General features: G+C 41.6%; 1 protein-coding gene across 1 annotated transcript in view; it reads right to left on the reverse strand.

Moving 5' to 3' along the window:
* Positions 1-14,318, reverse strand: part of DNAH14 (dynein axonemal heavy chain 14) — a gene marked incomplete at its 5' end in the record, with an annotated part of 313,251 nt that overhangs the window by 227,406 nt on the left and 71,527 nt on the right. The window contains 4 exon segments of the mRNA XM_090036082.1: positions 5,348-5,466; positions 5,577-5,681; positions 9,419-9,590; positions 9,951-10,072. Coding sequence (XP_089892208.1) covers positions 5,348-5,466; positions 5,577-5,681; positions 9,419-9,590; positions 9,951-10,072 — 518 coding nt within the window.

Consider the following 14,318-nt stretch of genomic DNA (forward strand, 5'->3'; position numbering starts at 1 on the left):
CTGTGGCACTTACACATACTCCTTGGAAAGACTTTTTTTTCCTTCTTGGGGCCTTACAAAAATAGGGTATACATATACTCAGGGGCATGTTATATGCAAGAAAATAAGACAGATGAAAGGAAAGGAATACTAGAGAGTGATTCTATTCTTATGAAATGTTATGTAAAGAGGAACCTGATTTTATGTAGTAAGTATTAAAAACTGGTGTCATATGTAAACAGTGAAGGAAACAGATTGATAACATTACCCTGAGGGAGAAACTGTTCATCCTGCTAATACTACCATATTTACTTGATACCAAGATAAGGTTCTTTTCCTCCCATTTAACATGAGGGAAAAAGTCCCTTGTTTTAGAATAGAGTACAAAGAAGGTGGTGGCAAGCAGCTGCTGTGGCTCGGGCCCATAACTGTGGTTGAGGCCATAGCTGCAGGTGCTGCCAGCTGCTCCTTCCCCTCCCACTGCCTCTGCATCCTGCCGTCTCCCCACTGCAACCTCTTTCTCCCCCCACATCCCACCATCTCCTGCCCTCCACAGTCTGTCCATCTTCCTTTTTGCCTTACTCAGCTCCATAATGGTAGGCTCCATCCATGCTGCAGCCTGGGGCACTAAGCATGGCCCTGTAGCAATACTGAGCAGCCCAGTGCAAAGCAAGGGTAAGGGGCTTGGAGGGAAGCAGAGGCAAAGAAAGAAAGGGGATGGAGATAAAGCACCAGTCATCCATGTCCTCTCTACCTGAATCTGCAACTATATGTCAATAAGGCTGTTCCAAGCTTGTTCTTCTGCACCTGCTCTCAAATTTTGGTGTCTGGTGGGCATGGAAATGACCTGGAGATAATCTAAGAGAAGTCTCAATGGCAAAATTCTGAGTTTGGAGTGTACCTGGGACCTTGAATGAGCAGAGCATGTGTGGGATATGCTTGAGTCCTCAGCTGCTAGGCCCTACTGCTGGAAGCCCAAATCAGAGCTGAGCCCTAAGCAATGCCTAAGAGGGGCTAAAATCATTGAATCTGAATGTCAGGTGATACTCAACACTTTACAACCTGTGAGGATCATGTTCACATGATAGAATGTAATATGGCTACATCAGTTGAGCTGGCAAGATCTGACCGGCTCCATTCTTCAGAAATTCCCTGGGAAGTCCAAACAACATTTGAGGGCTTTCCTTTGAGAGTAGTCTTTTTCTAATTTAAAAAAATGGTGAAGCTCTTTAGATCTTTAAAGATTCTGGAGCTATTCTTCTGGATCCTTATATTCAAGCCAGGGAAGAAAGCAAGTGAGATCAAAGAGTTTTCATAAAACATTCTTTGCCAGATTCTGAAAAAGAAATCTACCTCTTAGGTAAGACTGGGTGTGTCTACATGGGTGCTTTAATGCACAGTACCTTATTCTACTGTGCATTAAAGCATCATGGCAAAAACAGTGCTAATGTGAAGTAGAATTGGTTATAAAAAGGTGCTTACTTTTACTACCAAGTGTTAGGACAGCTTAGTGTATGCCTTCATGTAGTACCTCATATTAGAGCAGGGGTGGGCAAAATGCAGCCCGCGGGCCAGATGCAGCCCGCCAGGCCATTCTATCCAGCCTGTGGGGCTCCTAAACAATTTAGAAAATTAATACTTAGCTGCCCCTGGCTGCCTGTCATGTGGCCCTCGATGGCTTGTCAAGCCCTCTACCCGAAATAATTGCCTGCCCCTGTATTAGAGGTACTACATGTAATACACAGTAGCAAAAGCACATTAATGAACATGTAGAAACACCCACTGTAGACTAAGTTAACCCCATCCAAAAGATCAAGGAACCACTGGTGAAGACTGAGGCCCCCTCTGCACATTACAGGTACTGTGCAATTAACCAGTTACCAGTTACCTTGAGAACAGCTACATGTGTGAAGTACCTATTACTATAAAAAGCTCCAATCAGCTATAAAGTTAGGCTTTGAAAATGTATACTAACTTTATAGCTGGTTGCTATTGAGCTTCAATCTGCATGTGTAGCAGGATCTCCCCTGCCGCTGCCCCCTCCTCCCCCACTCCTTAAACTGACAAGGCTCCCAGCTGCAGGTGTGCAGCATGCTAAGCCGGGCCTGGAAGTCCCACAGCCAAGGGGATTCTTAGCCCCAGCAGCCCCTGGCAGCACCCACAGTTGCTAGGACCCAGAGTCCCGCAGCTATGTGCCTCCTGATGCTGGGACCCAGCTGCATCCTGGCAGCTGTGGGGTGTGGCTGCAATCTCCCAGCCCCAGGGGGTACATGGAGCCCCTGGGGCTAGAAGATGCAGTTGGCATGAAGGTTTCACTCCTTCCTCTGATACTGGGTGATCATAGCAGCTGAAGTGATGAAGTCAAAGGACCAGAGTAGTGAAGGCCAATAGGATGGAGTAATAAAAATGCTGCAGGTGGTAGAACCAGCCTGGAGACCTGGAAGGTCACAGTACCCAGAAAATGAAAGGCCCCAGTAATCAGGACATAGCCTAGCCTAGGCACGATAAAAGCTTGCTGAAAAACTATTTTGTTCAGAAAGGAACAAGAGTTTGAGATAGAGACCTAGAAGGTGGAAAATGTCAGCCAGCAGGGAGGATATCCTGAAGCAGCGGATGCATTAGCACAGCTGTGCCATGGAAAAACTATGGTATGGTATGCACGATGCATGAAAAGAATTTGAGATTCCAGAGCATACTGAACTGGTAGACATGCTGCAAAGTTGTCAGGAGTATCACACTGAGTCATAAGAACTATAGGCATTTAGCCTGAAGAGTATCACACTGAGTATGACACTGAGTCCTAACAATGTAGGTGCTGAAATAAGATGCGTGTTGGAAAAGTATGGGAAGAATTATGTGCTTCATATGCTGGAGGGAGGGGTCTTCACCCCATTCAGGGAGGTGTAAGAATTCAATTCTAAGAGAGTGAGAACTAAAATGATGTATAATTGGAGACCTGAGTCCATATGCTACCAATGCCAGAAAGCAGGGTATCTAAGGAAAACCCATCCAGATAAAATGGATTTTCTATTCTATCTGAATAGATAGAAAATCCCATGCACATATCCATCCTGTGGGATAAAATCTATTTAAAAATTAAGTATGATTTTGGTGACATTAGTTTGCCAACAAAGGGCAAGTTTCTAAAAGAGGTAATTATGTTACATGAAGATAAATGTCTACGGTCAGAGGTATTATGATCAAATTCAGCAGGTTAATGTTCTCTTTCAAAAGGCTGTCATGTAACTGTTGAGGTATTAAAAAAATCTAAAACTGGACTCAAGGAAACCAAACTCAAACTCATCTGCTGGAGACCAAGCCCTATACTGAACAGCCAGTAGAGAAACACACTCAAAATAGGCCTGTGTTGCTTGAAGGATTTCCAATAGATGCAATCCCTGATGATGCCAAAGAATAGCTCAGAAGTAAGGGCCCAGTAGAAAACACTGAGCTGCGAACACAACAAAGAAAATTTAAAGGCATGATATATGTAGTCTTTGAATTTACTGAAAATTTTGTAGATACACCAAATCCAAAGTATAATAGTTAACAACTGATGGTATTTTGCAAGGACAAGTATTATGTAAAGAAAAAGGAAAACAAAAAACAAAAAAGGAGAAATTTGGGCAAAAACAGAAACAAACTGAAGCAAATTGTCTTAGTCTTGAGGATACTGGAATAGTAAAAGACAGAAGCACTCCAGGGATCTGACTGAAGAAGAGACCCCAAGGTGTAGAAGTAACTGATACTATTTTTTGCATACCCCAAATAAAGACATACACCTTGTTTTTGGGAAGGCAGAATGAAGAATTTTCTTCCCAAAAATTATTGCTGCCTGGTTCTGACCTTGCTAGTAATACTCAGCTCACTCCACCCTCCCTCTTTCCTGCTCGGGGAAAAGAAGTCAATTCATTTCTGAAAAGGTTAAAACAGTAGCTTTGCTTGAGCATGAAAAGGAAAATGATTGAGCTGAAGATTAGGCTCTGTTACTGCTCTAATTCACCTGTGGAAAGGTTGAAATTGTAGCTGCTACTTAAGACTGGACCCCACCCCTCCTCATGCAGCTGCTGGGGGAGAGGAAAAGAAAACAGAAGCAAAAGCCATTTCACAGTGTCTCCATGCTTCTGTTCTGGGCAGAAAATCAGGTTTCCCACTCAAGACAAAGAATGTAATTCTGGAGGACTAATGCTGGGGGGGGGGAGGTTTGTTATGTGGGTAAATAAGGTAATCCTGAGAGAGAGAGAACAAAAGATCCCTATAATCAATGTATTGTTTGCTATCCTTAACTAACTTTGTAGAAATTTCTGTTCAGCTATGGACCAAGGAAAAGTCTCTTGCTTCTTTTTATAACAAATGCTTTGAAACCTCTAGATACGTCTCCCTTGATGTTTTGCCCTACTGCTTCTAGGTTATGGTACCTTATTCATGCTGGGAAAAAGAGGAGGCAGACCATCATTCTCCCCCTTCAGAAAAACTATAAATGCTGCCCCATGTAAAGACTTGGCTTAGATTAACCCAGATTTGCCTGAGAAAGACTGGGGAGAGGAGTAAATGAATCCCAGCAAATAGGCATTGCAATGACAAATATGCAGACTAATGGTATAGCAAATTTAAAACACTTGATGTAGGGAAAAGGAAATAAGTGTTATATGTTGCTTGAAACTGCCTGAAAAACATCAAAGTAAAGAAATGGCAAAGTGCAAATCAAGTCAGGCAGAAATTCTAACAGAAAACCAGAAGAGAAGGAATGGTCAGAATGGGCTCCATGATAATTTTGAACAGCCTCCACAACTGCAGAAAAGAGGGACAGGCTACAGATCCTAGTATTATGGAAGACTAGGCTATAGAATGTATTTTTTCTAACACAAAGTGTGTACTGGTTGTTATGCAACAAATCTGAGGATTTTCTGAATTCATATGGAATTATGCATGTTATAAACAGAAGATAGATGTACTTAATCCTTGTACGTAGTATTAACAGCTGTCTCAACATTCAACTTCAGGTCTGAAACTAGAAAATTCCATTCACATCAATGGAAACTGTATCTACATTCTCCAAGACTGAAATGGTCCCCTTGAGGATTTATAAAAACCTGTGGTAAGAGCTCCATGGCACAAAATGTTCAAAATATTTAAATGATACACTGTTAGGTGATAGCTAGAGCTGTAATTGTGGAAACAGTTTCCTAAATACAGCAAAATACTAAACTACCACTATCTATATTGAAATATCCTCCCAAAATTATAATGTTTATGAGAAAGATCCATCTGGGAACAAGCCCTTCCCCCACAAAACCACAACAGAAATGTCTTTCTTTTCCTGGTTCAAATTTCTATTGTATTTAGCATTCACAAATGCATATCATACTTTGGCATTTGAAGAGTCTCTTCTTCAGCAGATCTGATCATCACCACCACTGTAGGGTTCTGTTCATGCCTGCGTATATATAGCCTCCTTATATTTGCAAAACATTTTACAAGATGAGGCTATGGGGTACAGATGTAAAAGAAAATGGGATGGTAAAATATCAACAGTCTGTCACTTTCACTATCAAAACCAAAAAGAATGTTCCTAGAAAGTAGTACTGAAATGTTACCTGTATAGCATCAGGATTTTTGCTTTCAGCTAAAATGTCAAGAAGTTCGGCATTGCTGAGAAAGTAAAATCTTGGGAAAATCATTCGCTTAATTTCAAGATAATCCTGTTTCCCACCCCACAAGGGGAAAAAAAATAAAAATAATTTTAAATATCTGTCTAAAAATTTACATAAAGAAATTAGGTGCATCTTTAAATATAAAAATTTTTATTTGATGAATTGGATTCCTTAATAAAGCTAAAATAATTTTAAAGAAAAATGTAAAAATATTCGAGAGTATGATTTTAAGTTTACCACCTCCAAAATCCTGCATTGCATCTACTTATTTCTCCTGAATTCATTCTTATATTCTTACTACTCATCTCTTCCAATTTATTACCTTTTTCCCTAGTTGGCTTGAGGCTTTTTTTTTTTTAACTTTACCCATTATACTTGGATCACCCTCTTTCCTAGAAAGCTAAGTTTCCTTTCCCCACCGCTTTTATATTCAAACTTCCTATTAAAGACTAATCCTACAGTAATCTACCCACTGTGGTAGACATCCAATTTTTCTGACAATTGATTTGTAATCATTTTGGTTTTGTTTTTCCCAGTATGAAATTATAAACTAGTCTCAGCAAAGAGCTGTGGTATTATTTATGGATAGTTCAGATTAAAATACAAAATTTCAGAAGATAACATTTAAATTCATATAAGTAAAATCAAAGCAGGCCTTCAAATAGACAAGAACGTAGCTCTCTAATGTTTATTCCAGAGTAGGAAAGAAAAACTCATTCTTAGTCCACTCCCACAAATGCTCACTGGTCCTCCAATTGCCCTACTGATAGCTGAAGCAAACAATGAAGAGCAAGTTCAACACATCCAAAAATGTTCACTGTAACAAACTACCTACTGTTATAATGTATTCTAGATACATACAACAAAGAGAGTCTTTCCTGGCAGCTTCTTTTAGAAAAAGTTACTACTGTCAAACTTTACTTTTCAAGCTTTTGTCATGTTAAAGAACTTTTCACAAGAAATCTGTAGTAAATTAAAATTAGTTAGGTTAGATATCTGGTGGAAACATATTTTTCTCATTTCTAACACATTCCTCATTTACTTATAGTTACATATGGACTTCAAGCTTCTATTTTAAAATCATTCCAGTCACTTAATGGAAGACCTACAATATGCTTTAAAAAGAAACTGCTTATATTGCATGTCATGTGGGAAACAAAATCATCTTAAATAGTTAGAAAATTCAGAATTACAGTGGTTTACTGCAGAGCTTTATTACACTATTCTATCAATAATAGAATATTCAGTTACACTAATCATCTAACAAGGACTTATTAACTTAATGACAATTAGTCATTTTAAAAATATTTTGCACATGAGTGAAGGCACAATCACAGACTCCAATTGTAATTACTTGATCATAATTTATTCCCTATCAACTTCAGGGCAACCTCTTTTGGGTAGTACAGAATCCTCATGCTTTTCTTTACCGACAATGTGCCTGGCCATTGTCTCTTTCATCCTATTCACAGGACCAAATAAAACATGCATCTATTACATAAATAAGGTTTTGCCTGGCTACTGGAAACAAGCCAAATATAACCCCTGGGATCCATGCAAATAAATGTCCTGTGTCCCTAGATCACTCTCAAGTTTTTACATCATGAAGACAAACAAATAAAAGCTCCTCCTCAAGAAGCAGATGCTTATGGTTTGGTTACTCCAGTCTAATGGCAGTAAAATATTCAGTGATCCACAAGAAGTCAGATCAGTTATGGTCAGTATGTATAAGAAATACATAAAAATGACAAAATGAAAAGTTAAGTTGCCCAGTATTATGTACCCTTGTCTCCTCCACCAAGTCACAAAGCTCATCATTACAGCAATCACTGCACAACAAAACCAATGTACTACAAGCCTTGACACCTGGAAAGATCATGTAGCAGATCCTCAAGAAATCTACTGTGAAGCACCTAGATATGAACAAGGGAATCAGGAACCAGCATGAACATCAAGTGCAAGTTGGGCCTGGCCAACCTGATTTCCTTCTGTAATAAAGATAATAGGTTCTGTGGGTGGAGGAAGACCAGTGGATGTGAAATACCCTGACTTTAGCACAGTTTCTGACAGTTTCCCACAACAGTCTCATTAATAAGCTACGAAAATACAGGCCAGATGAAAGTACTGTAAGTTGGATACGTAACTGGTTTGACGACTACTTGCTGAGCACAATGATCCATGGCTCAATGTCTAGCTGGGAGGTATCAAGTGGGGTTCCCCAGGGGTCTGTCCTGGGACCAGTATTCTTCAACATCTTCATTAATGACTTAGATGATGGGATCGAGTACATACTTAGCAAATCTGTGGATGATGTTAAGCTGAAGGGAACTGCACACGTTGGAGAGTAGAGCTAGGATCTAGAATGACCATGATAGACTGGAGAAACGGTCCACAATCAGGTGAGATTAAACAAGGGCAAGCGCACACCCCTGCACTTGGGACAGAATAATGACATGTATGAATAAAGACTGGAGAATGACTGGCTAAGCTGCAGTACTGCAGAAAAGGGTCTGGGGCTTAGAGTAGAACATAAACTGAATATAAGCCAACAGTGTTGCTCTTTTTATAAAATGAGATCAACAGCCTTCTGGATTGTATTAACCAAAATATCACTTGAAAAAAATCAAAGGAAGTGATTTTTCTTCAATTCAGCACTGGTGAGGCCTCACCTGGACTACTGTGTCCAGTTTTGGGCTCCACAGCTCAAGAAGAATAGAGAGAGACTGGAGAGAGTCCAGAGCAGAGGGACAAAAATCATTAAATGCCTAAGAAGCAAGACTTATGAGGAAAAAACAAAAGAACTCTAGGCATTTAGCCTGAAGAGAAGAATGAAGGGGAATTTGATAACAGTCTTCAAATACCTGAAGCATGGTTATGGAGAGGATGGAGATGGGTTTTTCTCTGTAGCTGAAAAAGACAGAACTAGGAGCAATGGTCTCAAGCTGCAGGAGAAGAAATTTAGGTTGGAGATTAGGAGGAACTTTCTGACGATGAGGGTGGTCAAGCATTAGAACCCATTATCTAGAGAAACTGTGGCATCTCCATCCTTGGAAATATTCAAGAGCAGAATGGTCAGACACTCGGCTGGGATAGTTTTGTCAGGGAAGTTTCTGCCTTGAGCAGGGGCCTGGACTGGATGAACTTATGAGGTCCCTTCCAGCCCTTCTTTTCTATGATCCTACAAATTTCATCTCAGCAGAGATGGCAGCTCTGATAATAAAAATGCTTTGCACAGAACATCAGACAACAGAAAGAGCCAAAAATGAGGATTTGACTAAAAGTATATGGACTGAAAATCTGGGGCAGATGCAGTTTCCTACAAAAACAAGAAAAAAGCTATCAGATTGAGCTGCCATTGTCAGTGCAAAAACAGATCCCTCTGTAAGTGGTTACTGCTCAGTTGTGATACAACAGAACCTTTTCTACTACTCTGGTGTACAGTAAAATCCAAAACGATTTCTTTATTAACTGACAGAAATATTATCTTATGCTACACTGGTATAAACTTAGGAGTAAACTGAAGTTTAGTTACTCTGGTAAGTGATTTATCACTTCATTAGGCCTTATCTAGAATGTTAAATGCATCTATAATAAGTGACATTGAAAAAAGTACATTAATAGGTTTGTCCTCTGAAAACAACATGTATTGTTAAGCATCTCACTCAGCCACAATTCAATAATGCTTCTTGAATATATGGACTTTTTGTCACAAAAACAAAGGTTTATAGCTTTGTCTAATGGATAAGAAGCAGCTGGGGATATTCAAAACCCTGGTGTGGTTTTACCTCAATTGACTTCTGTATTTTCTCAAGATGTGCATTGTTGGTCTGCAGCATATCAAGGACTCCTGCAGCTGTAGCTGCCCTAAGAGCATTTGGGTCTTCCTCTGTATGTACCATGATCTCTTTCCATTTGTTATTGACCTGAGAGAAAAGGGTTGCTTCTTCTGGAAGCTGCCTATTTAAATCACAGATAATATTAGAAATCAATTTCTAGAACAGTATCAAAATGTTTTTCATTCTGATTTGTATTTGTCAATTTACTTTAAGATCTTTTTCTTACACACTTTATATTGTTTTCCAGATTCACACTTTTGAATTTATATACTAACATATACAGAGCCAGAGCAGCTACAAAGCAATTAACCATTCACACAGCTGAATGCTTCAGCAGAAGTCTACATACCTAGGTATTTATGCCTAGGAGTCCTCCTCCACTGAACATTAGTCGTTGTTTCTTACTGGCTTAAAACACTACCGAGGACTTGATTCCTTGTTTTGATAAAATGACTGTGACATGCATAGCATGCATTATTACCTTTGTATTTCTGCAGAATGAAAGATTGGTTCAAGATAAATCCAGTTCCTTTGACAGAGTAACCATTCCTCCAGAGTGTGAGCAAAAAGATTCAATTTACGATCCCATCCATCCACAAGATTCTACCAGATAAAATATAATATTTTATTATTATAGTAATATCTACATTTGGTGGAAGTTCTTGCCATCTGAAAGATGTTACCAAGGGACTCTGAACCTCCGTTTTTATAGAGTTTAAGTAGGCCCTAGCATTTATTAAATAAAAGGTTTCTATGCACTTCATACAATTTGAAAGCATATAATCCCTACTTCATTAGGAACTAATTATTTAAGTCTGAAAAGAATCTACTAAAGTATTGTACATGTTTACAGGTTTATGTTATATTTTCAGTTATAATAGGTACAAATATGTAAATATTTTTTTCCAGTCAAGTGAGAAGTATATGTTTCACTTCAGGGCACTGGCATAAATTAGAATGTAGCTTTACCTGTAATAATATATATTACGGAACTGGATCCTGGTCTCCTTACAAGTTATTCTCACTGAAGTCAAATACTGTAAACCTATTTCTAAATCCCATCTAACAAAAATGCCTTTGTCCATCCTTGCTTTAAAAAAAAAGAAGAGGTGACCAAGATGTTCTGTAATGCTATCCTAAGACCACCTAGCCAGCATAACTAGTTTTCTTTCAATGTATTAGTACACATACAATAAGTTCTGTATATTTTAGTAGTAGTCAATCAGTCCTAGGAACTAGAAATTAACTGTCTGCATCTGCAAACTAAATGGAGACTAAAGCAATACATATTTCACTCCTTAGAAATGAACAGAAAAGCAGGAACATTGAAAAAAAGGTTATTTACCAGTAGCTGTAGTTATTCAAGATACTTGGTCCATTCATACATACATTCCACTACTGGTATACATGTGCCCCGTGCTTAAGCTCAGACCTTCTTGCCCTAGCAGTACCCATACAGTGTGTGTGCTTCCTGCCTCTCCTCAGGCTTTGGAAGATGGGCAAAAAGGGTGGAATGTGCTCCCCACGTAGTGATTGCATAACCGTCACCAACCCAAATATCATAGAATCATAGAATCAATGAGTCGGAAAGGACCTAGACAGATCATCTAGTCTGACCCCCTGCCATGGGCAGGAAGGAGCATTAGGGGTCAGAGGGGTCGTAAGACCCCAGCCAGGTGCCTATCCAGTCTCCTCTTGAAGATTTCCAGGGAAGGTGAGAGCACCACCTCCCTGGGAAGCCTATTTCAGGCTCTGGCCACCCTTACAGTGAAGTAGTTCTTCCTAATATCTAACCTAAACCTATCCTCCCTCAGCTTGCGGCCATTGTTCCTGGTGACTCCAAGGGGGGCCCTGGTGAACAGACTTTCCCCAAGTCCTTGCTGGTGGCCCCTGATAAGGTTGTAGGCAGCCACAAGATCCCCCCTCAGTCTCCTCTTGTGGAGACTGAAAAGATTCAGGTTCCTCAGCCTCTCCTCATAGGGCTGGCCCCGGAGGCCCCCAACCATACGAGTGGCCTGCTCTGGACCCTCTCCAGGTTCTCCACATACCTCTTGAAATGCGGCGCCCAGAACTGGACACAGTACTCCAGCTGCGGCCTGACCAGCGCCGCATAGAGAGGGAGCAAGACCTCTTTGGACCTGCTAGTGATGCCCCTGTTGATGCATGACAGGGTGCGGTTGTCTCTGCCTATAGCTTCGTCGCATTGGCGACTCATATTCATCCTGGAGTCAATCATGACTCCAAGATCCCTCTCTGCCTCTGTGCTGCTGAGAGGGTCAGCCCCTAAGCTATAACCATAATGCTGGTTCCTCCTCCCCAGGTGCAGCACTCTGCACTTGTCCTTGTTGAACTGCATCCTGTTCAGATCTGCCCACTTCTCCAACCTATCCAGATCTGCCTGGATGCGGTCCCTGCCTGCTGGTGTATTCGCTTTACCCCACAGCTTGGTGCCATCAGCCAACTTGAACAGGGTGCTCACCACACCCTCGTCCAGGTTGCTAATGAAGATGTTGAACAGCACCGGCCCAAGGACCGAGCCCTGGGGGACTCCACTGCCCATACCCTCCCAGGCCGACATTGACCCGTCCACCACCACCCTCTGGGTGCGCCCCTGGAGCCAGTTCATCACCCATGTGACTGTTCATTCGTCAGTGCCGTAGTCCCTCATCTTGCCCACCAGAATTGGGTGGGACACCCTGTCGAAGGCCTTCTGGAAGTCCAAGAAGATGACATCAACTTCCTCCTTCACATCTAAGCTCTTTGTTACCTGGTCATAGAAAGAGACCAGGTTAGTCAGGCAGGAGCGGCCTGGCACAAACCCGTGTTAGTTACCCCTCAACATCACTTCCCCTGCAGGGCTCTCACAAATGGGGCCCTTGATAATTTTTTCAAAGACCTTCTCCAGGATAGAAGTGAGGCTGACTGGCCTGTAGTTGCCAGGCTCCTCCATCCTCCCCTTCTTGAAAATAGGGACCACATTGGCCCTTTTCCAGTCCTCAGGGACTTGGCCCGAGCACCAGGAGTCCTCGAACAGCTGTGCCAATGACTCCGCAATGACACCAGCCAATTCCCTCAGCACCCGCGGATGAAGGTCATCCAGGCCCGCTGACTTGGATACATCTAAGCCCTCCAGGTAATCCTTAACTAGGTCTGAACTAACAGTTGGGGGACTCACATCCTTCCTGGGCCTCTCTACGCTATCACCCGAGAGCACCCCATTGTCAGCAGACAGGAACATGGAGGCAAAGAACTTGTTAAAGGGTTCTGCCTTGTCTTGTGCATCCGTCACCAACTGCCCTGCCCTGTCCCATAGGGGTCCAATGTTACCTAAGCTTCCACAGTGGTGTAGTTCTTAGAAGAGTGTGTGTAAGACTCCAGGTGGCTGTTTTAAAAATATTCAGAATAGACATTTCATAGTAACCAAAGTTCCCTCAACTCTGGCGGAGTGAGCTCTGATCACTTTCAATGGGTCCTCTTTAGTAACCTTGTAGCAAGCTTCGACACAGTAAAAGATTCAATTAGCCTTTGGACCAATATAATTGTGCCTTTTGATCTTTTAACAATGGAAATTAATACATAAGGAGAACTCTAGAAAGACTTAGTCCTAGACAAGGAAAAGGACATAGGTCTTCTTAAATCTAACATATATAGTTGTGCCTGAGTTGAAATGGTTTGCCCATCTAGGCTGTACATATTAGGTTTCTATCTTACTGAGGGACTGGAAATAAGTCTACACCATGCCACTGTGAATTTACTGAGTTAGGTGGCAGTATCCTCAAAACATGCCACGCTTCTCCTTGGAGGCTGTCTCCTGAACCAGAAGCAGCATATAAATTCATATGGTGCTTCTGTGGACTAAGAGGTGCATCTACATGAGACATTTACTGAGGAGAAGACTAATTAGCTCCGCAGTAAAGTCTCAGCATCTACACATGTGGCATTATCAGGCCACACTGCCCTATTACGGTGCAGTAAACTAATAAATGCCGCTATAGATTAGTACTTGTCAACACGAATACTATCCTACGGAGAGGTTATTTAGCATGCCACAATGCACATGTAGACACTGATGGGGCTGGCTGGGTCACTTCAGTGTGGGGGATACCTGCCAGGTAACCCCACACTGGAACACCTTCGTGCCCCAGCCAGCATGTTGAGCTGGGTTGGAAAAGCCTGGGCTGGTAGGTTGATCCCATGCTCTGACCCAGCTCAACATGATGTGGTCCCAGGCACACATGTAAACGGTGCCTGGGAGCAATAAACTCCAGTGTAAGCTGCTGGAGTTTATTGCTTTGCATTAATTTCACATATAGATGTGCCTAGAGTTTGTGCCAATTAGGCTGCCCATACAATAATAAGCTCATTTGCAGAACTGCAGGAATGCAGCTACCCTGCTCCCAGTTCAAAAGGCAGGACACAGAGAGCAGCAAAACACATTTGTACATGCTTCTGCTTAGTATAGTAAGTTTGTAATGCAGACATGAAATGACTTGGTTCTCTCACTAGGGGAATACCTTGGTTAGGCCCTTTAGTACTCCCAGGTGGGAGATGAGAGAGTATTCCATGGGAGAGTGATGAGCTGAAATGCAAGCGGCATTATTGGATGCTAGAGTAGTCAGGCTCAGGGTCATTGCTCACAGGTGGTGCCCCAATCACCACCCCCTCATTACACTACTGCTGAAGGGACAGCAAAGTATTCTTTGGCAAAGATGAGGGATAAGTTGCCCTGCTTCAGGTGGTATTCCAGGATAGTTAGACTGAAAGCCTCTCAAGGGGGAAAAAAAGAACTGGCATAACATCAGGCTAAAAATATAGTGCACTTAGCCAGCAAGTTAATCTAGCTAAGTCT

Source organism: Crocodylus siamensis, chromosome 1 (assembly GCF_052110815.1).
Source record: "Crocodylus siamensis isolate JL-2025a chromosome 1, ASM5211081v1, whole genome shotgun sequence".
NCBI lineage: Eukaryota > Metazoa > Chordata > Crocodylia > Crocodylidae > Crocodylus > Crocodylus siamensis.